The following is a 27,026-nucleotide window of genomic DNA, read 5'->3' on the forward strand; positions in this document are numbered from 1 at the left end:
TTTCACAAGTGCTCTTGCCAGAACTACACACATGAAGTGCAATGGAGGACAACCGTTGCTGAAAAAATGTAAACCTATTCAAGATAGCCTAATGACAGCAAAAGTCTAAAAGTTTTATGAAAAATTATCAGATATATGTGCATAGGATAACACAACACCACAGAATTGCATTACTGCAGATTTAGGCTCACTCATGTTAAAAAAAATCATGCAGATAAAACACATCAAATGAAAAGGCTGATTATAGCACAATCTATACCAAGTATCATTTAGTTTCAAAGAGCCTTGAAAGGACAGGATACCAATATTTGAGCAAAAGATAGAAAAACTGAAATACTCTTTCAGACTTAAATATAAAGTGCATCAAGACTAAAAACAGGATGTCATTAAACATCAACAAATTCTTCAGACTAACTTAGTCAAATCAGTAACAGAAGAAATACAAATAAAAAATCTTATCACTGTGGTTTACATAAGGAATATGTTTATATCCCCAAGAGATATCTTGAATCTCAGTCTGAATCTTCAGGGTTAGTTCTGATCATTTGTAGGAAAGACACAACTTGAAAGAATAGATATCAAATGAAGTCTTCATCATTTTCCATTTATAATTGTGCTTTACATACACTTTACAACTGAACTGACCTGAATAAACCCCAGAGTACAGCCTTCTTTTTTATAGCAAGATAAAATAACGCAGCATCCAATGCATCGTTGTTTCGTTGGAAAGCAGCTTTAGCAACCTGTATGGGAAAGAGGAAAGAAGTATTCCCATTTCTATACCAGTAACACCGAAGAGATTGGTTAAATTAGAAAACTGTTTCGCTGGGACATCATAGTTATGAATATAGCAACAGTACTCATCATCAAATTTAGTTACAATAATATTTTTTGCTTAACACCAGCTCCAAGACAGTGTCAGCATTCAGTAATGACAACACATCATGCTTAATGTGAATCACATTTAAGAATTCACAACCTTGCACAAATTCATTCAAAATACTTGCGTAAAATTAAAATTGCAATTGCAACATATGCGCAAGGTAAAGTTTAAAGCAAAATTTAACATTTTTTACATGGAATTGTGAAACATTTATGTGAAGGACTCATAATCTACACAGTTAAAGTGAAAGTTTCATGCTAGGCTATTATGCTAAGGGTTAAACACTGCATTTAGTATGCCATTAAAAGTAATTTAATAGGACAGACTGTGCTGAACCTAACTTTTGCCCAAGTTCCCTAGCATTTGACTGGGCTGGATCCTGATCTCACCTATTGTCTTTAACATGTATGCCTTAGAGAACAAGGTGCCAAACAAGGTCCCCAGGTATGCTAGAAACCAGGAATTGGAGCTCTGCCTTTTGTCAAAGTTCATAATTTATTTTCAGTTAGTTGTAGAGGCAGATACATTAGGTTAGGGACATTTAAGAAACTCTTAGATAGCCTTTTCTATCGATCATGTGCCTACGTAGGAAGGAAGGGTTAGAATGATCTTAAAGAGTACATTAAAAGGTCAGCACAACAGCTTTAGTCAGAGGGCCTGTACTGTTCTATGTTCTAAATGCTAATTAAAATATGTAAATATAACCTATATTAAACTTACAGATTGACAAATGTGAAGTGAAATATGCAGAAAAAAAACATTTGCGCTCCAAATTCTTCCAACTGCAAATGCCCATTCAAACATACTGATTTTCAACGTGACCCCAAGTCTGCCTACAGCAGCACAGGTAGTAGGTTGCCCAGCGCAATACTACAGAACCAAGCAAGGCTGGGCTCTACCATTCCATATCATTTGGAATCCAGGTTAATTAAAAAGTTTTATGAAAATATGCAATGCAAATTATTTCAGCAAAGGAGACAAAGAAATTATATACCCCAATGTATATGTTGCACAACAATAAAGTTTTCCTAAATTTACTTTACTTTCTATAATATTTTAAAAAGAAAAACTTAATTTTACAGATTGTTCATAAAACTAAAAGCCAGGACAAAATGCACAAGACAATTTCAAAAAATACATATTAACAGCAATAGGTTACAATCACATAATGGCATTAATATAGACAAAAGTTGCAAAACTCTTCAGAGTACAAAAAGAACAGATCCTGATTATAAAAGGAAGAAACAATATTAAACTTGACCGAAGTGCTTTTAGAGGAGATAAAGACGAGGAAGCAAAGGGGTCTGGAGACAGACTTCCAGAGTGTAGGATAAACTGTGAACTAGAGGCCAGAATCAAGAAACGACGTTTGTGAGAGGTGGCCAGACTACAGACTATGGTGATGGGGGAGGGGAAGGTTGAGGGCAAAAACAAGTTTAAATTGGAAATATAGGATCCAACTTAAAGTGGCTGTGATGGACATTTGTGATTTGAGGACTGATTTTAACATGCTTTTCTCAGCAGTAATAGTAATAGTCAAAACTGCTAAACACCACATACTGCTCCATTGTTGCTAGACTTCTACATCAAAATTTCTACCACCATGGTTAATAGCCATTTTCATTGGTAGCTCTGTCCCTACAATTTATGAGCAAATATCGAAATATTTTCTTCCAACCCTGCAGCCATTTTAATGTTATTGTAATACTGTACACTGTCAACATTTCATTAGCAGTGCCATAAAAATAATGTAATAAACATGTATTCTATTAAAAATGATGAGAAATTCATAAATGAAGCAAGGAGAAACACTCTTCACTCAGTGAGGGTAATAAACCAGGGATGAATCAATGCCGGATTTGATTTGTCTCTAGACCCCAGGCAGATTGATTGAGTTGGGGATCAGGTACGAGAGTGGACAAGAACAATTCCAGCGTAGACTACTCTCAGAATAATTTCTTATTCAATTTTCTCTTCTAGATTCATATCAGCCCATCAAAGGACAATGGACATTGGCAGCATATACCTCAGTAAATTGCTATAATCTATAATACAAATCCAGACAGTGAGGCTCCAGGAAGGTTCCCCCCCCCCCCACCACAACCATAATTAAACTGAATTTAGCATTTACCTAGAAAGTGACCTTTCACCTCCTGACTTCATTTATTCTGGTTCTAATGACACTAGCCAAGTCTACATAACTGAACGTTCAGACTAAAATTAAATATAGTGTTATTCTTATCTGCTTAATTCTGTACTAAATTAAGAGATATGCATACTTAATAATCACTTAAAGACTATACCAAAGCTGTTTAAGGTAATTCAGTCAGCAGTTTAATTATGTAACTCTATTTTTACTGGCAATTATTATGTGACTTTTCCCATACAAAAAAAATGTAAATTAGCCATAATTCTACCAAAACAAAAATATTAGCTACTTAGCAACTTCAAAAGAACCAGACTATATAAAAACAGAAGGCACTACATAACCAGAACTTACTCATGTTGTGAAGAGATAATAAGGAAATAAGCATGAAATATTCCATCTTAAACCGAGATTGATCAGTTTGCATTGCAAATGCACAAAATATTTCTTAATTACATAAAACATTCGAGGCAGATTAAAAACAAAATTCATTCTCACCTGCATTGTATGACACATTTTTAAATGCTTCCCAACCAAAACAGCAGCAGCATAACAGGCAGTAACTAACTAACCAAAACATCACACTCTCCTCACAAATTATATAAGCTACATTTTACCTTAATGCATTTATGTACTTCTTTCATGACTATTGTTTGGAGTTGGTAAGATGTTAGAAACGCAATACCTTCTCAATGCATTTGCGGAGTGTATTAATATTTCGAATCCACCAGCCCACTCCCATGGCTTTCAGATCAGACCACTGAGGATCCCCTTTCTGTATGGCAGGGATCATATTAAGCAACTCTTCCTCAGCTTCAGAATGAAAGGCCCAGGCAAAGTGGCACGTAGACAAGCCTGCAAAATGCAAGAACAGTGTTTTCATCCAGAGTTTTGGCTCAAGTAGTTGTACTAAAAGTATTCAAAAATAACAGTCCTGTTTCATTGTATAAAGTTAGCAGCTGAAAACTACTATCATGATTGATCTATGCTAGAAAAATCTTAACAGAATATGACTGAGTCATATACTTGTACTTGCAATACAAGTTAAAGCTACCTATTATAAATATTTGTTTCTCTTGGTTATAAAGCTCTGCTTCATTACTTCTTACAAATCAAAATTTCCCTTAATTTTCTTGCATGATTTCCCAGCCATATTGATATTGATCTGCCTTTAATCCTGTCCATAGGATGAAGATACGCAATTACAATAATCAATATCTGTGACTGTAGCTTTGATACACGAGACCACCCACTCTCAGTTTGCCCGTGGTGCTCAGCATGAGCAACCATTCCATTCACCTGCTTTGTTCTTTATATATGATCTTACTCCATATAATAGTCATCAGACAAGATGAAGATTAGCTTTACTTGTCACATTAACATCAAAATATCAAAAAATACTGTGAAGTGCACCGTATGTGTCAATGGTCATCACAGTCTGAGAATATGCTGGGGGCAGCCCAAAAATTTCGTCATGCTTCCAGCACTAACGTAGCATGCCTACAACTTACTAACTGGTATGTCTTTGGAATGTGGAAGGCAACCTGATCACCTGGAAGAAACCCACACAGCCATAGGGGGAACATACAAACTCGTTACAGATAGCAATGAGAATTGAATTCTGATCGCTGGCACTGCAAAGCTAACCACTATGCTACTGTGCCCCCTTTTCCAAAGGTGTCTTTTCTTCTAACTCATGACTACAGTGTTATTCCCTGTGTACTCCAAAGTTTCCTCCTTAGCTTCTCTCATTATTATTTATATCTCAACATCTATATGTTATTCAAACATAGCAGCTCAATTTCCTCACTTTACAAGTTCTATCATTCAATGTTATGACTACTATTGTTTTAAGCTTATTGTGGTTCAGTGAGAACTATTTCAACCACACAATGAAAAGACCAAAGCCAGTTCATTCTGCCTTGGCTCCAACTACTTCCATTCAATATTAATTAATCTACAATCATTACCTTAAGTTCCTGGTTGGAACTACTGTCATTTAGACAACTACAACTTCATGACTTCTATTTACTAAGTTCTGAGCTTCTGGAGATTCTGAGTTTTCATATCAAGTTGCATACTATAAACTTAGAATTCACTTGGAATAGGACTGTTCAGTGTTCTGATAAAAAGCAGAAATTGAATAGAGGTTAATAGATTAATTCTTAGTAGAATTCTGCCAACTCAAAATAAATTATGGAACAGGCCTCCAGGCAAGGAAACTGGACAGTTCCAATAGCAGTGCACATTTTAACAGGGATAAGAATAGTTAACCTTTGCTAACGGTGCCCTTGTTGTTTTGCATCACAAAGGCAATCAGTTTGGTAAAATTGCTTTGTATCCACATTACAAAAATCCAGCAATCAGCCAACATAATACCTTCTAAAAATGGAGAAAATTGTAAAGAAAAATATGAAGTTTGTTATTAAACCAATAGTGATGTTCTCTATTATTACCATTTCAGAATAAATTAATGGTTGATGGTTAACACTGCCTAAGCCTAAACAAACTTAAAACACTTTTACCATAGATCTGGCACATGTTAGCTTTTTTTTGAAAGAAACAAAAATCTTTCCATTATCACTTTTTTTTCTAGATTAATTGTATTTTAAAGAACAGTGAGAATTTAAGGTACGTTATTACAGACAAAACATTTTCAAACACTCATTATCTTTCACATTGTAGATTCCCAATTAGTTCCTTCTCCCAGCCAACAGCTAGGGATGGAGGCAAAATGTCAGGAGATAAATGGTAACAACAGGTAACAAAAGAGGAAGTTCACTTTGCCTTTGTCCTTCTCTTTGGTCAGCCTGCTTCAGAACATGCTAAAGCGTTCAGTTTACATTTCAGTCAAATCTAGTACTTTCAGATTTTTGATAGCAAGCATGATGGGGAAAATATGAGAAGGGGCACCAGAGCAAAGAGTGTTGAGGGCTTAAGGCAAAGAGGAAGATGCGGTTAGATAGCGAGGGACATCTATAGTACAATGAGACAGGTGAAGAAATAGCTGCTACTTGTAATTGAAAATGAGTGAAGAGAAAATAAGTGGCTGCACATGCAGTGTTAAGCTGCTGAGATAGTGGAACCCAGAAGCTACAAGTGACAAAATCTTGAAGTTGATTCACTGTGACGTAGGAAATTTAATGCGTTCAGTAATGATAAGGGCTAACGGAGACATCAGTATATGACAGACAATTAGTTACCTCAGTAGAACTACAATTTCATGTATAGTACTACAGGTTAGAATGTGATGGTTCCATTTAATGGTTCCAGGTTCCTTTCACCCCACTAAGAGGAAATATTTACAAATCACTTAAATATAGTTAATTCTGAGACTTGCACAAGTAAAACAACAGTAACAATTACCCTTTAAGTAATTAAATTACACTTTGATACTTTACCCAAATCTCATACCTTGATGTAAAAGCTGAAGTCTATAAACTGGAGGCAGTGATGTCAAGAGACAAATATGCAAGCGCATGGCAAGCAAATAACGTAAGCCGCATTCATCCAAAGTTTCACCTCAAATTAAAAAAAAGATTTTACTTTACAATATACAGGGCCATCATGGATATGCTTACATTTACTATATGTATACTTATTACTACATTAGTTTTCCTAAATAAGTTCCAACAGAATACAGGAGCCCCTTAGGGCTGTGTACTGAGTCCCCTCCTTTACTCCCTGTACACCCATGACAGAATTACCACCCACAGCTCCAATTTGCTAAGCCGACGAGACTACATTGATTGGCCTTATCTCAAAGGATAACGAGGTGACCTACAAGAAAGAAGTCATTTCTCTGACACGGTGGTGTCAAGAAAACAACCTTTCCCTCAATGTTGCAAAACAAAGGAGCTGGTTGTGTATTACAGGAGGAATGGAGATGGTCTAACCCCTATTGACATCAATGGATCTGGGGGTCGAGAGGGCATTCCTCGGCATTCACATCACCGAGGTCCTCACGTGGTCTGTACACACCAGCTGTGTGGTGAAAAAGGCACAACAGCGCCTCTTTCACACAAGATGGTTGAGGAAGTTTGGTATGGGCCCCCAAATCCCAAGAACTTTCTACAGGGGCACAATTGAGAGTATCCTGACTGGCTGCATCACTGCCTGGCATAGGAACTGTACCTCCCTTAATCGTAGGACTTTGCAGAGAGAGGTGCAGACAGCCCAGCTCATCTGTAGTTGTGAACTTTCCATGATTCAGGACATTTACAAGGACAGGTGTGTAAAAAGGGCCTGTAGGATCATTGGGGACCCAAACCATCCCAACCACAATCTATTCCAGCTGCTACCATCTGAGAGGTGGTATTGCAGCATAAAAGCCAGGACCAACAGGCTCTGAGTCAGCTTCCTCCACCAGGCCATCAGACTGATGAACTCACACTGATTTGAGTACACATTGACTGTTCTATTTATTACAAATTACCATGATTGCACATGTGTGACGTAACATAAAGATTTTTACTTCTCATGTATGTGATGGATGTAAGAAATAAAGTCAAGAATATTAATACATTTAAAAACAGTGCAATAACAACTAAAATTAGATGTTTTATTGATTTTTTTGGGAAATAAGTATATTTAAAAGTTAATTCCATTCACTTGAACAGGAGTTTTTATTTACTTTTAATACCAGTTTTTTTAAAATGTCGAAACATGAAATTGGAGATTAATGTCTCATCATTAAAAATGGCCCTTCCAAACAATGGAGCATTCACTGCACTCGAGGTAGATTTCTTACTTAAGCTCTGAAAGGAATTTGAATCCAAAGTCATCTTCTTCGAAGTACATTTATTATCAAACTGTGTGTATGTACTATGTACAACTTTGGGATTCATGTCCTTATAGGCAACCACAAGGAGTTAATTAGGACTTGTTATTAACTAAGTCCCAATCTGGCCCTTTGGCCCAATACTATTTTTCAAAGACATCTATAGAAAATATAACCAGACTGTGTGTAAAGAGGGCAGCAGATCTAATCTAGTCAGCTTTGCAGTGAAAAACTAGGTAATAAAATGGGAACCATTTTTCTTTACCCCCAAATTCAAAATAACAATATTAATTGCATACATGAGGAAATCTGCAGATGCTGGAAATTCAAGCAACACACACAAAATGCTAGTGGAATGCAGCAGGCCAGGCAGCATCTATAGGAAGAACCACTGTCGACGTTTCGGGCCGAGACCTTTCGTCAGGACTAACTGAAAGAAAAGATAGTAAGAGATTTAAAAGAGAGATGAGCACTTTCAAATCTCTTACTATCTTTTCTTTCAGCAGGCTTTCAAATCTCTTACCATCTTTTCTTTCAGTTAGTCCTGACGAAGGGTCTTGGCCCGAAATGTCGACAGTGCTTCTTCCTATAGATGCTGCCTGGCCTGCTGCATTCCACTAGCATTTTGTGTGTGTTGCTTGATATTAATTGCATGTTTGATGAGAAATATTTATAAAACTAAACAATGAACTAAATAATCCTACATACCACAATCTTTTCTTGTTGCTCTGTTTCAGCAAATAAATACATTGCTTACAAAATATCACTGGTTAAGTCCAAAGCTACAAGATTGTATATATAATATACAAGATATACAAGATTGTGCTATCACAATAATACAGTAAATAGTCGACTTGGAAAATAAGCTAAAAGTTATTATATACCTACCAGAATAATTCTTGTCCCTGTTTTCATTAACTTCTGTGCTTGTGGTAGCCACTGTGTCAGCTAAAGCTACAAGAAACATCTGTTCTAATCGTGTAAGTCCTGGCAAACTTGAGTGCATCAAATGACTGGAAAGCACACGAGCGTGTTCGGGCCCGAAGTACGTTGGTCCATACTGGGATAAATTAATGACTTTGGACTTGGATTCCTTCTTTTCAATTACAAAATCCACAAAATCATCTGTGCTTAAGCTTGCGGACTGGAACAAATCAGCATACTGATCCTCCAGTTTTTTACTTTGAGGTTGTGAGCCTTTGTCTATTTTCGCAGTTTTCTCTGCAATTTTATACGTTGTGTCCTGATCGGCTGATAGCAATGCATAAAGAGGTAGTGGTGGAATTGAGTCTATTTCTGTATAATCACGAGTACCTTCTCTTCCAGCTATAACTGTGTCTTTCCCTGTACTTCCACTTACGCTGATAGTTCGAGAAAGGTGGCGTCGAGGACCTCCTCCTTCACCTGGGTCTTTGTCCCTAAAGATGGCCACTTCTCCAGCAATACACTTAACCAAATGTGAAAGGATTGCCTTAGCTCTGCGCACCTTGCCTAAATCCATAAGTTCCAGTAGCTGAGTGGGGTGATATTGAGGAAGAGTAGGAGAGAGAATGTGAGCAGCTTCAAACAATCCACCATCTTGAATCATTCCTGGGACTCCAAACACATCATCTCCAGTAGTAGTTCCATCAACCACACACTGCCGCTTTGGAAGCATTTTAGACTCAAATACATCAGCATCAATTAATTCATCAAAAGATGATACGCTTCCATTTTCAGTATTGCTTAATGGCTTTGTCGAATGCTTCCATTGTGCATACACATGCATTTCACAGTCCATCCCAATTACTAGAATGCCATCTCTCACCCAGGATAAAGAAACCGGAAGTGAAGGCGTTCCATCTACAGAAGATATCAAATCCACACATCTCAGCAATACCCATTTTGACTTTGTGCCTTGTTTAATGCTTCCACCTAGTGGCAAAGTAATTACAGCTAATCCATCTTTATTTGTGGCTTGTTCAGTTACAATCCCTGATAGTCTTCCGTACATTAGAATTTTGGAACCCACTCCAACTGTAAGAATATGAGAACCATCTTCTTTTGATACCCAGTCCAAGTGCACCAAATGTTTTATGCTAGACATCATGTTTTTGCCTTTAAGATATAGGTCTGATTTATTATACACAAATAAATTGCTATCAACACTGACTCTTGAATCCAGGACACCTCCAACCTTGCCTAAATCATCCAAATGAACTGTCTGCTCCAGCACCCACTCTGATCCTCCAGTGGATTCACATTCAAAAATGGAGACGTGCATTGAAAATTCTTTTGAAGTAATACCATTAGGCTGTAGAGACTCTTTGAAAGCCACAGCCAAACGGCCCGTGTATGAACAGCTTACTGCCACAGGGCGCCCAGTTACACTCACTGCACTGTTATTGTGTTCTCCTTCTTCATTCATCAAAGGCCAAGTTTCCCAGCAATATGCACGTACTTCTTCAGATTTTGAGTTTTTATCCACAGTACATCGCCAGAATCTTACTTTACCATCTGAGCATGACGTCACTATTAGATAAGGTGCAAGGCAGACTGGATAAATGGAAGATGAACTCAAGTGACCTAAAAGAAAGAAAACCTATTATAACAGTGAGACATTCTTAGTTGAAACTGCAGTATACAAGAAAACCAGGACAAGAGAAGGCCATAAGGCCCTTCAAACCTACCCCACCAATTAATATGATCATGGTTGTCCTAAGCTGGTCTACACTGCCGTGCCATTTCTCCAGAACCCTCTATGCCTTGAGCTATCAATATTTATCCAGCTCCACTTCAAGCACTTCCAATGATTTACCTTCCACCACCAGGGCAAAGAATTTCACATATTTGCCATCCTTTGTGAGATTTTAAATAACCATCCTCTTATCTTCTAATATGTCCCCTAATTCAAGTTTCTTCCCCTAACAAAAACAACCTAGTCAGGCCTCCTGTGATCTTGTAGGTCTCAATAAATTCACCATTCATTCCTCTAAACAACAAAGGATACGGTCTCAATCTGCTTAGCTTTTCTTGGTAGTGCCACTCTTCCATCACAGGTATCAGCCTTGTGAATCACCTCTTGACTGCCTCCAATGCTACATGGAAGGCAAGAGGACCAAAAATGTCAAGCACTCTTCAAAAATTATGTTTGAATAAGGTCGCTCATCATTCTTGTAAAGTCCAAGGAATAGAGGTCCAAACTATTTAGACTCACTTGGTAGGACAACCCTCTCAATCCAAAGATTAACGTGGTGAATCTCTTTTATACTGCTTCAAATGTTATTCTATCATTTTTTGTTTAATATAAGGTGATCAAAACTGCACATAATATTTCAGGTGCAGCCTCATCAAACTCTGTAAAATTGGAACAAAACCTGATTTTTAAAAAGGCCAAACCTTTTTAAGAAAGTCAAAATACTGTTTTCTTTAACCACTTGTTAGACTGTCAGCTTTTTGTGATTCATGCACTATGACAGGTAGATCCCTCTGTACTTCACTCACTTGCAGACTTTCTGCAATTACATGATAATTAGCTTTTTGATTTGTTACCAAATCACATACCTCTACATATTAAACTGCATTTTCTAGTCTTTAGCTCATTCACCCTATCTGCAGTATAGACCCTTCCAGAATCACAGTACCCTTATCACAACATGCACTTTTCTTATTTTCTTACCATCAGCACATCAGGAAGCCTGACATTCCGTTCCTTCCTTCAGTTCATTAATGTAATGAGTGAACAATTGCCAGCCCAAAATTTATCCCTGTGGTACTCCAGTATTTATCTCTTTCCAGTCTGGAAAGAGACCATTTATTCCAACTGTTTTCTGTGAGACAGCCAGTTTCCAATTCATTTTAAATACATTTCATCCAAAACCATGGGTTTTTAAATTTATGCACCAACCCCCTACGTGGCATCTTATCTAATGTCTTTTGGAAATCTAAATACATTGCTCTGTACATCTCATATGGACACAGTATATGGTGCCCAATATTAAAACAATTATAGGCTTCTCATGGCACTCCCATTATTATTCACTTCAGTCATCACCCTTATCACTCTCTGGTTCTGATCTGCAATTGTTTACCTTAGAGGCCTTATAGTCATAGACTCAAACAATAGGAAAACAGATTCTTCAGTACAACTAGCCCAGTTGACCAAGTCATCTCCTGAATTAGTCCCGTTTCCCTACATTTGGCCCATAGCCCCATCTATATCTGTGTACATGTCTTCTAAATGTTATATTTGTACCTGTCTCTACCACTTTTTCTGATGGCTCATTCCATATACTCACCAACACTGCACGGAAAACTTGCTCCTCAGATTCTTTTTTTAAATCTTTGCCCTCTCACCTTAAACCTATCCCCTTCTAGATGTTAGTCTACCCTATCCTGGGAAAAAGACTAACCATTCACCTAATCTATAACTGTCATGATTTTATAAAGTTCTAAGGTCATCTCCTGAGCCTCCTACATTCCAGAGAAAATACAGATCCCCCAGTTGAACAGGATGTTTTGGGTCTTGTGCACTTTTTTTTTTTTTTACAGTGGCATGGCATCAAAACAAATGTGGTGGCCTGTCATGCACTATCTTATTAATACTACCAGCAAGCATCATTTCTTTTGCTGCTTACTTTTCTTCAGCATGCTTAATATATTGTACTTCACAATACTCACCTAACTTCAAGTTTCACCATAGAACCATAGAACACTACAGGCCCTTCAGCCCTCCATATTGTGCTGACCCATATAATCCTTTAAAAAAAAGTACTAAACCCACACTACCCCATAACCCTCCATTTTTCTTTCATCCATGTGCCTGTCCAAGAGGCTCTTAAATACCCCTAATATTTCAGCCTCCACCACTATCCCTGGCAAGTCATTCCAGGCACTCACAACCCTCTGCGTAAAAAACTTACCCCTGATGTCTCCCCTAAACTTCCCTCCCTTAATTTTGTACATATGCCCTCTGGTGTTTGCCATTGGTGCCCTGGGAAACAGGTACTGACTATCCACCCTATCTATGCCTCTCATAATCTTGTAGACCTCTATCAAGTCCTCTCTCATTCTTCTACGCTCCAAAGAGAAAAGTCCCAGCTCTGCTAACCTTGCTTCATATGACTTTTTCTCCAATCCAGGCAACATCCTGGTAAATCTCCTCTGCACCCTCTCAATAGCTTCCACATCCTTCCTATAATAGTCCATAGACCATAGTCCAGATCATTCTGCAAAAACATCAACTTAGCCGAAGCAATACCAACCTTCAAAACTGCCTCTGTTAATTGCTAATAGTTGCTTCTACAGCCAGTGCAAGGATTGTAGCTGGTACATCACCAAGATGTGGATGTGCATAACGACAGAGATTAAATAGGGAAAATAAAATCTACATAAAGTAAATGCAATAAAATTACCTGCAGAAGGAGTTGCTCGGATTACTTCCACTCCCTCAGGCAGATTTAATTGTTGACTATAGACCAATTTGGAGTTAAGTATCAATTTGCTAGCAGTCTGAAGATTTGCAACTGATGCAGAGCGCGGGAGAGAATTTGGTGATAAGCCAAAGCTCTTTTCATCTGATACAGTCAGCAGCTTATCTGATGCGCTCATTTCTGCTGCAAGTTTTATGGAGGGAAAAAACACAAAAATTAAAAGAAATGTAATGTATGTTTAATAACAACTAGATTATTCAGTTTTCTTATGGTAAATGCATCATACTCTGAGAAAGAAAAATCAGATTAAGATGTTCCAACTTAATTGTAAGTTTGCATTGTGCGGTCAAACTTCTGCCCAGATATTGCTTCAAAGCCCATAGGTTGTGGGAATATTTCAGTGATGGGGCAAGTCAAGTTATCCCCTTTGGTTCAAGAGCCAGATTGTTGAGGTGTTAACAACTTCTCCTGAACTTAGTGGTGTGAGTTATGAGACTCCTAGACCACATTCCTGATAGCAGAAGTGAGAAGAAAGCATAACCTGCACGATGTGGATCCTTGATGACAGATGCTGCTTTCGTGCAACAGCACTCTGTGTAGACGTGCTCAACAGCAGGGAGAGATTTACCCCTGATGGAATGGGTTACTACCTTTTGTAGGATTTTCCGTTTAAGGGCAATGGTGATTCCATACCAAATTGTGATACATCCAGTCAATATATTCTCCACCACACATCCAGGGCCCCTTGGTAGGTCGGCAGGTCCCTGATCAGGGAGTAGACCCGTAGACTGACCCTGGAGAGGAGAACTCTGTGCATCGTGGCAGCCTCGGTCACTCGAATCTCCTCTAGGTACGATTCGAAGCATGCAAGCCAGAGTTCAAAATCGATGCCAGCTTCGGGAGATTGAGGGTCAATATCCAATCTGTCGGGTCGTAAAATTTGTTCCATGTTTTAAATTCGCTGTTAATAAAATTGATACACCATCAATAACTCTAGGAGACTGGAAGTGAATGATAGGCTTTTATTAACAGCGAAAAAGGGACCACAACCATGTCGAGACTGAGGGAGGAGCAGTGCCCCCAATCGCCTTTATACAGGGGTCTTGTGGGAGGAACCACAGGAGCAGTCAGCAGGGGGGGGTGTGTCCAGACAGGTATACATAGTTTACCACACTACGCAAACCTCTAAGGAAGTAGAAGAACTGCCATGCTTTCTTCGTAATTGTACTTAAGCACTAGGTCCAGGACAGGTCCTCTGAAATATGTTAACACCAAGAAATTTAAAGTTGCTGACCATCTCCATGTTTGATTGCTCATGGACCTCTGGTTTCCACCTCCTAAAGTCAATTACCAGCTACTTGGTCTTGCTGACATTGAGCAAGAAGTTGTTGTAGTGGCACCAATCAGCCAGGTTTTCAATCTCCCTCTTATATGCTGATTTGTCACCACTTTTGATTCGGCCAATGACAGTAGTGTCATCCACAAACTGAAATATGGCATTGTAGCTGTGCTTAACCACACTGTCATAAGTGTAAAGTGAGTAGGGCTGAAGGCTAAGCACTCAGCCTTGTGGTGCACCTGCGCTAAAGGAGATTGTGGAGGCGTTATTGTTGCCAATCTGAACTAACTTGGGTCTGCAAGTGAGGAAATCAAGGATCCAAATTCACAAGGAGGTATCCAAGCCAAGGTCAAGGCCTATTGATCAATTTTGAGGGGATGATAATATTGAATGTTAAGCTGTAGACAATAAAGGGGATCCTGATGGATGCATCTTTGCTGTCCAGATGGTCCAGTGTTAAGTTAAGAGCAAATGAAATGGCTTCTGCTGTGGACCTGTTGTGCCAGTAGGTCAATTGAAGCAGATCCAAGTTGCTTCTCAGGCAGGAGTTTACGTGTTTCATCACCAACCTCTCAAAACACTTCATCAGTGAATGTAAGTATTTCTGGACGAAAGTCATTGAGCCAGCTAACAGCCATTTTCTTAGATGCTGGTATGATTGAAGCCTGCTTCAAGCAGGTGCGTACTGCCAAAGTGAGAGGTTAAAGATATTGGTGTTCACTCCAGTCAGTTGATCTGCACAGGTCTTTAGTATTCAGCCAGGTACCCCTTTCTGTGGTTTCACACTCTTGAAGGATGCTCTCACATCAGCCTCAGAGACTGGTATCACAGGGTTATCAGGGGTTGTGGGAGTTTGTGAAGGTTTCTCCATGCTTTGATGGTCAAAGAGAGTGTAGGCATTACTCATCTGGAAGTGATGCCTTGTTGTCACTTAGGTCCCTTGATTTCAGTTTGCAAGATGTAATTGTTGTCCGGCATCCTTCACTGATTCACGTTTAGTCCGGAAATGCCATTTCACCCATGAAATGGCTTAAAGATTGTACTTGGATCTCTTGTATCTTACTTGGTCGTCAGAACTGAATGTCCCTGATTGGGCCCCTAGCAAATTCCCCTAGTTTATCCAGGGCTTCTGGTTGGTGAAGACTCCGAATTAATTTGTAGTAAGTTTGAAATTAATTTAAGAATAATGTTTTTTTTCCATTGATTCTGTGTTTGAAAAAGTTGAGAGCTCTTGAAATGTACCTTTTAAAATTCTTCGTAATATTTGGAAAAATAAACAGCATGGGCCAATGGCAGGTAGCCACTGATCTGAGGGCAAAAAGACCTGTTCATTCTTTCAATTTTAATTGTAACTTGGCAATCTAACACGCTAAAATACTCTTAGTAAAAATGACACAGTCTATTATGATTTGAATCACATGTAGATCCATAATATGAATTTGCAACATTCAAATAGAATAGTAATGTTTTGGGAGAAAACACATGACAAATTTGTTCCGAGCAAATAGGAATGGACAATAAATAATTGACATTGCTTGCAATGGGCATATCCTGAGAACATGCACATGTAAAAAGAAAATGTATTAAGTTTATTTGTTCATAATATCAATACCTCACTTATTATTTCTAAGAGGTTAAGTGTCCCAGAATCAACCACCCTAGGGTACACAGCAATACTTCCTAGCTGTTTCCTCTTGTTTCACTGAAATTGTACAACCAAACAACAGGAATTACGTAAAACGTCTTACCTAAATTGTAATAATATGGAAAAATTTGGCAATTTAACAAGTCTTCTATTGCCACAGGTCAGATCACCGTCTTCTAAAGTTATTTATTTATTTAGCAATACAGCGCAGAGTAGCCCTTCCAGCCTTTGAGCCTCACCACCCCAGCAACCCCAATCAACTCTAAACTAATCAGTGGACACTTTACAATGACCAATTAACCTATCCAATACGTCTTTGGACTGTGGAAGGAAAGCGGAACACCCAGGGGAAACAGACACATTCCACGGGAGAACGTAGAGAGGCTCCTTACAGAATGATGCTGGAAATAAACTCTGAAATCCAGAATGCCTCAAGCCGTAAAAGCATTGCTCTAACTGCAAAGCTACTATGGCATCCATGGTATGCAGCCGTTCAGCTGCTCCCTAGATATTCTGTCTTTCCACCCAATTACCAGTTTCTCTAGCAAACCCCAGGACCAAACCAATCCCATCCCTGGATTGGATCAACAAATACCAGTGTACCAAGGTATGTGTACTTAAAACTAAGAGTCCATAGGTAATAAAATTCATTGGGATGATTTGACTGCACGAGTCAAATCATTTAAGTATAAAATATAATATGTAGCTTAAGCAATTTCTCCCACACCCCACTACAGAAAGGAGATTGGCTACCCCTCCTAATAAGTTTGCAAATGACCATAATTAATAAAAGCAATGATTACTCTTCCACAATACTTTATCTTACCCACAACAAGCAATTTTGGTATGTCTCTAGTCAAGCAGCCTCAATGGGATAGTAGTAATTTCATAATATTTTCATACACATTTAAAGTAATTTACGTGCAATGTTTTCATATACCTACCCATACGGGGCTGCACAGACTTCAAATGGAGATGCCACATGTGAAGAATAGATTGCCTCTTCTCACGTTCTATTACCACAAGGTAAAACTTTTCGGAGAATGATGGTGCATGATATCCTTAAATCATAGAAGTGTATATTATTCAAAAATTGATCATGTTTCCCATTGTAATAAGAGAAAGTATAATAAATCATATATCTATCTTACAAACTCCTTACAGGCAGTGGAGGGAATTGAACCCAGGCCACCTACACTGTAAAGCCACTTTGCTACTGTGCTGCCCCTATAGAGTGCTATACTAGAACAGGAAAACAGCTGAAATAGCAAGTAAAATAAACGACTACTTAATGAAGTATTCCTAGGAGTTCACTGGTATTCTGAGAAACACCAAGAATTTTTACGTCCTGTTAACAGGAGTGCTTTTCCTCTGAGTATCAGCAGCTCAACAATGCAACATTGGCACTTTACTGATGTATCAATTTAAGTTTCATGATTAAATCCTGCAAAGTGATCAGAATTAAGAAAACTCCAAAAGTAAGACAAATTGATATTAGGAGTAGGTTGAAGCTAATGGTGCATTTAATTAAAGCATACCAAAATAAAAGCCCTTACGATTGTTCCAGCGTACCTTGTACGGGTTGAGTAAAAGACACTCCTTGATCCTTATTTTTTTCTTCCTGTGGCTTATATCCCAGGATAAAATCTTCCTGAAATACATGAAGTAGCTGTGTGTTTGAGCCACACTGAAACAGGAATATAGCAGGGAGTTAGTCATTAAATAATAGCAGATTATTTATCATTTATGAGCTTGGTTTAGGGAAGAATTTTTTTTCATATCCACTGTGAAACATAGATGATAGGATTATTGCCTGGAGAAGGTCCCAGTTTTAATAATTCCATTCTTGACTAGCAACCTCATTAAAGAACTTTAATTAGCACTAATTTACTTATTAAAAGAAAGTATGTGCCATGCATGCAAAAGAGGGCGGAGGGTAAAGGGTACGGAGAGAAGGGCATCAAGTCAGTTTTGTGCAAGGCTGTGAAGCCTCAGCAATGAAACACGTGAAGTGGACGGCACTGCATGCAATACAAAAAAAAAGGCCTTGAATAGTTCATAAACACAAAGCTTTCCCCTGTGAGCTAAAATGCTCAGTGGGCATTTGTATTTCATGTTCAGTTATGAGAAGAGTTTATGAAACATGAAAGCATCTGTCATTTTAGGGAAAGGATGAGAATATTCAATTCACAAAATACAAAAAGTAAAAAAAACGACAGAGGAAAAGCATTGCCTCTCGGCAATTGTAAGATTAATGAATATCTAAGATTCACTTTGCCAAAACCAGAATCATATCTTCTCTATTTTTCAATGTGCCCTTACAAGTAGAAGACATTAAAAAAATGTAGAAAATCCAAGTTTTCATAGAACTTGGATTAAATGTAGAAAATCCAAGCTAATGGCTAAGAAACAATAGGTAGAACAGTAGGTAGGAAACCAAGTTGCAAGGTGTAAAAAAATGTTACAAAAAGATTATAGATAAGTGAATTACAAAATTTGGCAAAAATTATTTAAAAAAGTCCCGAGGGACAGGATCAATCAGAAAGGCAGGGATTATCAGGGATAAGTAAGCATGATATTTTGGTGGGAGATCATGTCTGACTAATTGAATTGAGAGTTTCCAAAGTATAAGGGCAATATGATTGATGTAGGAACTCTACTGACAAGGTCCCATGTGGAAGGCTGGTTTAATTGCTTAAAATCCATGGATCAAAGGTAAATTGAATCTAAAACAAGCTTGGTAATAGAAAACTGGAGGGGCAGTTCTATGACCTTCAACTCGTACAGGGAAATGAGGAGGAGGTGATAAGACAGGAGCTAGAGGGAGGTGGTCACCCTTAAGCTGCAGGAGGCAGGTACCTGGTTGACTGTGGGACAGGGAACAAAAAAAGGGCAGCAGTGCTGAGTACCCCTGTGGCCTCAAACATGGTACAGAAAATTGTGATACAGACCATTTTCTAGGAGAACAATACCCCATAATCTGGTGGTTATCCATATGAAATGTTAACTCCCATCACTGTAATTGACATTAGTTTATGTCTTAAATTAAAACTGTACAAAACACTATCCCATAAATTTTGTTTTGAATTTCAGGAAAATGAGCAATGTTGTAACTTTTGTGTCAAAATGCTGAGACTTTCTAAATGGATAACTAATTACCAATGGATGAAAGATTATCTTTTTCTAGCTTTGATTCCCAAAATAGTAAATTTGAAGTCATAACACAGACAAAAGTAAAATACTTGTCAAATTCCACACTAATCCAAAGTCCATCTAACCTGAGCTGTTATTACATCCAGTTCAATAATGCAACCTGGACGAGCTGTTGATTGCTGGCTTACTATGTTGAACACTTCTCCAACAAGTTTCTGCAAAAATGAAGAAATAAAATACTAAATGGAACAGTGGGAAACAGTTTATCACTGACATCATTTACAGTTAGCCCAAATCTCAAGTCATCCATTTTAAAATAGAAGAACCATGCTCTGTTATCCATGGTCTTCTACAAATATCCAAATGGATCAAAATAAGGATCAGTCATTCATCTTGTCACAATAGTTCATCATTCTCTGACATGTAGAATGAAGCTCAATCACAGGCACACTTAAACATCATAGATGCACCAATGGCATAGCAATGTACCAATTCTGTTACCTACTGACTGAAGTGAGTTCCAGGCAGCAGGTTAATGTAATAGGAAATGAATGCAAGAGATCCAGTAAAACCAGGTGAAGAGAAAATTTAAGTGGTTAATCAAAATTAAGTTATTATTACAAGTAAATCATTACTATACAAGTCAAACTAAGTTGTATTAGAGAAAGAATGTACATTGAACAAGTGCAGAACTTTATCCAAAATTCATTACCAATTGAAACTGAAACACAAGTATATTATACAGAATAAGAAAATTAAAACACTCATATTTGCTGGCCCAATTCAAAGAATAAGCCATTGAGATTCTTGAGCATTGTTTTATGGTGTTTCTACTTTATAATACCAAGAACATTACCCCCAGCCCCCTTCCTGGCCACTTCTTCGTCAGCTCATCCAAAACTCCGTATTCTAATATCCAACAAATCCCACTTACCTGCTACCCTTCATGGACTCCAAGTCCAACAAAATCATCCCACATTTAAAATACTTATATGAATGATTAAATTCGAATATCTCCACATTGCCACCCTAATTCCATCACAATGCCTTCGTGGTCTAATTCTTCACTGCTCTGACCCAGATTTCCATCAACCTTGCCAAACCATTGATGATTATTCCTTCAGACACCTACACTCTTTGCTGCAATTCCTTTCATAAACAACTGTCATCCCAGTCTTCTCATCTTCTGTCCTAAAATAGACACCTTTAATCAACTTCTCCAGCCCTTCCAATACCCATTTCTTTACATTTAAAGCCAGAATTTAAAATCAATTATTATAGTTTTAAAATTATTTAAGAATATTTTACAATCCCATTATAATTGTATTAATTCTGGGATTTTTTTTTGCTAATTTCGTAGCCATTAATTTACCGATATTTCTGGATCAGACAATTCATCCAGAAGTTTTCTTGCATCAACAACAGCCTGGTAAAGCCTGAGATTCTGACCATCAGAAGCAACAAAACATGCACTGGCAGAGTTGCAGTATGTGCCTGAAAATACAAATGGGATATAGTTGTAATTATTTTCATTACTACACATTTTATTGATTTTTGAAGATTTAAGTTATACAATGCAGACTTTACGCTGTTAATAATGAATTTTTTTTCTACTTTAACAGAATAAATCAATGAATATAGTTCATAATGACTTGATGTTGTGCTTTAACATTTAAATATATTTTCCAAAAACAAGGTGGTAAAGTAATTGCCAGTTTTGCACAGCCAGATCAGAACCTATTATTTGCTATAATATTGAAAACTCCTTTAAATATGTTTCAATAAGATTTAAAAATAAATTTATTCAGGTGAAAACTGATAAGTATGACCAAATTCTAATTTATAATCTTTCTATACTACCCATTCTGTAATATAACAAAATCTTACCATTCTTGTGTCTTAGAAGGCAACCCTGATACTGACATTGTACTGTCATTAAGTAAAATTAGTTCTGACATAACACACTAATATACACTCAGAGGCCTCTTTATTAAGTACAGGAATAGAACCTGACGTGGTCTTCTACTGCTACAGCCCATTCATCTCATGGTCTGATACATTGTGCATTCATAGATGCTCTTTTGCATATCACTTTTGTAATGTGTAATTATTTGAGTGACTGTCGCCTTCCTGTCAATTTGAACCAGTCTGACTATTCTCCATAAAGCCATAAGACTTATAGAGAACTAGGCCATTCGGCCCATTGAATCTGCTCCATCGTAGCTAACTTATTATCCTTCTCAATTCCATTTTCCCACCTTCTCCCCATAACCTTGGACGCCCTCATTAATCAAGAACCTATCAACCTCTGCCTAAAATATACCAACAACTTGGCCTGCACAGCAATTTGTGGCAAAGAATACCAAAGATTCACCACCCTCTGGCTATATAAATTTTTCCTCATCTCTGTTCTAAATGGACGTCCCTCAATTCTGAGGCTGTGCCCTCTAGACCTAGAGTCACCCACTAAATGAAACATCCTCCCCATAGCCACTTTATCCAGACCTTTCAATATTTGATAGGTTTCAATAAGATAATCCCTCATTCTTCTAAATTCCAGTGAGTACAAACCCAAGATCATCAAACGTTCCTCATGTTAACCCTTTCGTTCCTGGCATCATTCTTGTGAACATCCTCTGGACTTGCCCAAACGCTAACACATCCTTTCTTAGATAAGGGACAAAATCTGCTAACAATACACCAAGTGTGGTTTGACCAGTGCCTTATAAAGACTCAACATTACATTCTTGCTTTTATATTCTAGTCCTCTCAAAATGAATACTACCATTGGATTTGTGTTCCTGATTATCAACTCAACCTGCCTTCTTCCCATAGGGAATTCTGCACGAGAACTCCCAAATGCCCCTGCACCTCTGATTTTTTAAAAAAAATTTCTCCACATTTACAAATATTCCACACCTTTATTCCTTCTGCCAAAGTACTTTTGCTTACATTATATTCCATCTGACACTTCTTTTCCCATTCCTCCAATCTGTCCAAGTTCTTTAACAGGCACACTGCTTCCTCAACACTACCTGTCTTTCCACCTATCTTTGTATTATCTGCAAAGTTGGTCACAAAGCCAGTAATTCCTTTATCCAAATCACTGACATACAAGTGATCCAACACTGACCCCTGCAGAACACTTACAGTCACCAGCAGCCAACAAGAAAATGCCCATTTTATTCCCATACTTTGCCTCCCACCAATCAGCCAATCTTCTGTCCATTCCATTAGCTTTCCCATAATACCATCAGCTCTAATTTCATTGAACAGTGTCATGTGCAGCACCTTGTCAAAGGCCTTCTGAAAATCCAAATAAACAACATCTAGACCCTCCATTGTCTATCCTGCCTGTTATTTCCTCAAAGAATTCCAACAGATTTATCAGGCAAGATCTCCCCTTTAGAGAATCATGCTGGCTTTGACCTATGTTATCATGTTCTTCCAAGTACCCTGAGACCTCATCATTAAAAATCTTCCCAACCACCAAAGTCAGGCTAACTGGCCGATAATTTCATTTTATTTGCTTCCCTCCTTTTTCAAAAGAGTGGAGATTTGCAATTTTCCAGTTCTCAGAATTCTTGAAAGATCATTACTAATGCCTCCACAATGTCTTCAGCTTCCTCTTCCAGAACTCTGGGATATAGTCCACCTAGCCCAGATGGCTTATCTACCTTCAGACCTGAAGACTTCTGTCCCTTGACACTCTTGCATTTCTGGCATTCTGCAGGTCTCTTCCATATAAAGACTGGCACTAAATACTTATTAATTTCCTCTGCCATTTCTTTGTCCTCCATTACTACCTCTCAAGTGTCAATTTCCAGCAGGCTGATATCCACACTTTTACTCCTCACATATCTGAAAAAAATTGTATCCTCTTTTATATTATTTGTGAGCTTACCTTTATACTTCACCTTTTCTCTTTATGGCTTTTTAGTTGCCTTCTGTTGGTTTTTTAAAGCATCCCAATCCTCTACTTTCCCACTAAATTTTGTTATACTATATGACCTCTCTTTTGCTTCTATGCTGACTTTGACTTCCCTTGTCAGCCATGGTCATTTCACCCTCCCTCTAGAATACTTCATCTTTCCTGTGCCTTCCAAATTTCTCCAGAAACACCAGCCATTGCTGTTCCACCATCATCCCTGCTAGTATCTCCTTCCAATCAACTTCATCCAGATCCACTCTCATGCCTCTGTATTTCTCTTTAGTCTACTGTAATACTGATATATCTGACTATCTTCTCCCTCTCAAACTGCAAGGTGAATTCTATCATATTATGAGCACTGTCTCCTAAGGATTCCTTTTCCTTTGATTAAGCTCCCTAATCAAATCTGATTCATTACACAATACCCAATCCAGAACTGCCTTTCTACTGGTAAGCTCAACCACAAGCTGCTCTAAAAGGCTATCACTTAGGCATTCTACAAATTTCATCTCTTGGAAATCAGCACCAACCTGACTTTCCCAACCTACCTTCATATTGAAATCCCCATGATTATCGCAACATTACCCATTTTACATGCCCTTTACATTACCCATTTTACATGCCCTTTACATCTCCTGTTGTAATTTGTAGCCCACATCCTGGCTACTGTTTGGAGACCTGTATACAACTCCGATCAGGGTCCTTTTTATGTTTACAGTTTAACTCTACCCACAACGAATCTCCATCATCCAATCCTATGTCACCTCTTTCTACAGATATTTCATTTTTTAACCAACACAGCCATCTCAACCCCTCTGCCTACCTGCCTGCCCTTTCAATGCAATGTGTATCCTTGGATATTAAGCTGACAATTATAATCTTCTTTCAGCCATGACTCAGAGATACCCACATCAAACCTGCCAATCTGTAACTGTGCTACAGAATCTTATTCAATCTACTGTGTGCATTCAAATATACCACCTTCAGTCTTGTATTAATCACCTTTTTCGATTTTGCCCCCATGTTACAATCCAACTCTTCCCACTGACAATCTTACCCTATCACTCCAGTTCCTATCCCCCTGCCCAGTTAGTTTAAACACTCCACAAAAGCTCTAACAAACCTGACTGCAATGATATTGGTCCCCCTTGGGTTCAGGATTAACCCATCCTTTTTTTGTACAGGTCATTCCTTCCCCAGAAGAGATCCCAATGGTCCAGAAATCAATCTAAAACCCTGCCCCTACACCAATTTTTCAGCTACACATTCATCTGCCAAATCATCCTAGTTTATCCTCAATAGCACACGGTACAGGCAGCAACCCAGAATCTGGGTACTACCCTTCTACCTAGATTCTTCTCTGACCCCTCATTAACAAGGCACTTTTGCCCTCACGACTGCTGCACTCTGGATGTATTTGATTTTTCACACCATTCCCTGTAAGCCCTGGAGACAGTTGTGCATTAAACTCCCAGGAGACTAGCAGTTTCTGAGAAATTCAAAACACCCCATCTGGCACCAACAAACATTCTGCAGTCACTTAGATCATATATTTTCCCCCATCCTATTTGGTCTGAACAAATGGACCTCCTGACCACGTTTGCATGCTTTAATGCATTAAGTTGGTGCCACATGATTGGCTGATTAGGTATTTGCATTAACAAGCAAGTGTACAGGTGTATCTATAAAGTGGCCACCGAGTGTATGTTTGCTACAAATATGTGATTTCAATATTAGTAAAGAATTGTTGCATTTTACAGGACTAAATGGCCTACCACCAAGAAACACTGAATACAATAATTCTGTAGGCTATGTACATTTCAGAACCTTTCTTTAAAAATGAAATTAACATTAACAAAATTCACGTTGGCATCAATATCTGTGATTAGATAATGCCTACACTGCCGCTTAGCCCTTTGGATCCAGATGGAATGCTGATCTTAATTAGTAGAACCCAGTTTCACTTAATAACCCAGTTTCCATTGCATAAAAGTCCACAAGTTAAAACCTGTCACATAACTGCTATAAATATGCATGGCTTGGAAACATTTCCTAAGGGGATTTTCTCGACATTTTGGTTACATATGTGGTGAAAAAAATCTGGATTTTATTCTTTGTGTTTTTGGTAGCTACACAATTTGCTTATGTTTTCAGTAACAGGTTCCTACTGTGTCTTAAAGAAAGTTATTCTCACAATATCCAAATGCTTATAAAGTAACAATTGCATTCTCCTTAAGTAGGAGATGTAAATGCCAAGTATCAAATTGATGTTATCCTAATGGATGAAAATGATGAGGATAAAAGTATTATATCAAAATAGATTACATGTAAAAATCTAAGACTTCTTGGCTCCTAATTTTACAAGATTTTCTATTTTACCAAGGGTGAAGGAACAATGAACACACTCAGAAATCATGACGTACTAAAAGATTAAACTTACCAAGGCAATAGCTTGGGATCAATGCTGGAAGCCAGGCTACATTTGAAAAGGCTGAAGTGTGCAGGGAATTGATACGTGCCAACTCTGATACACCCCCAGAATATGATAGCGGTCCAATTGGGTCCATACGCCACAGGATCAGTTCACTGTAGATGGCATTAGGGTCGTGAAATGTTCGTGTGGCAGCATTTTTAACCTGCTGTATTCTTGGCCCTTTTAAGGATTTCACAGGTTCTATGATTTCTTTTTCAACATCAGACTCAGGTGTCATGAGAGCATTGTGATGTGAAGAAGTCAACAGCAAGGGCAACACTGAATGACAAGCCAAATCATTGAGATGAAAACGATGTCCGCAATATCTGAATTTATGTGATACAATCAGAACTGTGCTAAAGGCAGATTCTTCAGCAAAAGTCACTGCCCACTGGTTTAATGATCCATCAATATGTTTTGAAATCATCATAACAGATGGTGTGACAATATTTATTTTTGAACCATTCACACCATGGGTCACTCCATTGATTTTTGGATCATTATCGGGGAGATGCTTAACATTTTTAACAGTACATGCATACATCATTATATTTCTGCTGAGTGAGTTTGCATCACCAATAGGAAAAGCAACAGGAATCCGAGATGAAAATGCAACCTAGAAAACAAAAAGAATTGGATATTTTTAGATAGCATATACTGCAGGATTTGAAAGTGATCTTCTGTCTAGAAGAAGCAACAACTTACAAGAAGTCTCTAATTCAATAAAAGTATACAAGAGATGAATACAGGAATCAAAAGGGAACCAAAGTGACCAGAGTTAGAGGCTCAGGTCAAAGTGTAATTAAAGAAGTGGCTTGAAGGTAACTTCTAAACTATCAAATTTTATGTTTTGATTGATATTGGAATGTGTGGATTGGTATGCTCATCAAAAGGTTCAATGAAGCATTGATATACTTACACTGTCTTTGTTGGAAAAACTTTATGAACAAATAGAAGATTGCCAAAATATAAAAAAGGTATATACCACACAATTACAACTATATTTTTTCTTATATTATAAAACAAATAACTTCTCCAGGCCACATATATACAAGGTTCATTTATATCAATTGATGGCTGCTGCTGAATGTCATTGGTTTAATTGGCTCAGGACAAAATAAGGAAAACTATGACTTGGCACCCAGTACTATCGTACCAGCATGCATCATTATGTGTCATAAAATTTACAATTTCTCAGCACATACTGCATTAGATAAAACTTTTTACACAGATACAAGCATTTTGTTTCTGCAGATGGTTCAAAC

At 38.0% G+C, this 27,026-nt stretch overlaps 1 protein-coding gene across 1 annotated transcript in view; it reads right to left on the reverse strand.

Annotated features, from left to right (window-relative positions):
• The window catches only part of dmxl2 (Dmx-like 2), a 145,268-nt gene that overhangs the window by 51,310 nt on the left and 66,932 nt on the right, over positions 1-27,026 (reverse strand). Inside the window, 10 exon segments of the mRNA XM_073033155.1 lie at positions 646-743; positions 3,715-3,884; positions 6,444-6,551; positions 8,698-10,374; positions 13,203-13,403; positions 17,149-17,265; positions 17,777-17,891; positions 19,483-19,572; positions 20,730-20,851; positions 25,729-26,377. Of these exon segments, the coding sequence (XP_072889256.1) occupies positions 646-743; positions 3,715-3,884; positions 6,444-6,551; positions 8,698-10,374; positions 13,203-13,403; positions 17,149-17,265; positions 17,777-17,891; positions 19,483-19,572; positions 20,730-20,851; positions 25,729-26,377 (3,347 nt within the window).

Source organism: Hemitrygon akajei, chromosome 30 (genome assembly GCF_048418815.1).
Source record: "Hemitrygon akajei chromosome 30, sHemAka1.3, whole genome shotgun sequence".
In the NCBI taxonomy this organism is placed as follows: domain Eukaryota; kingdom Metazoa; phylum Chordata; class Chondrichthyes; order Myliobatiformes; family Dasyatidae; genus Hemitrygon; species Hemitrygon akajei.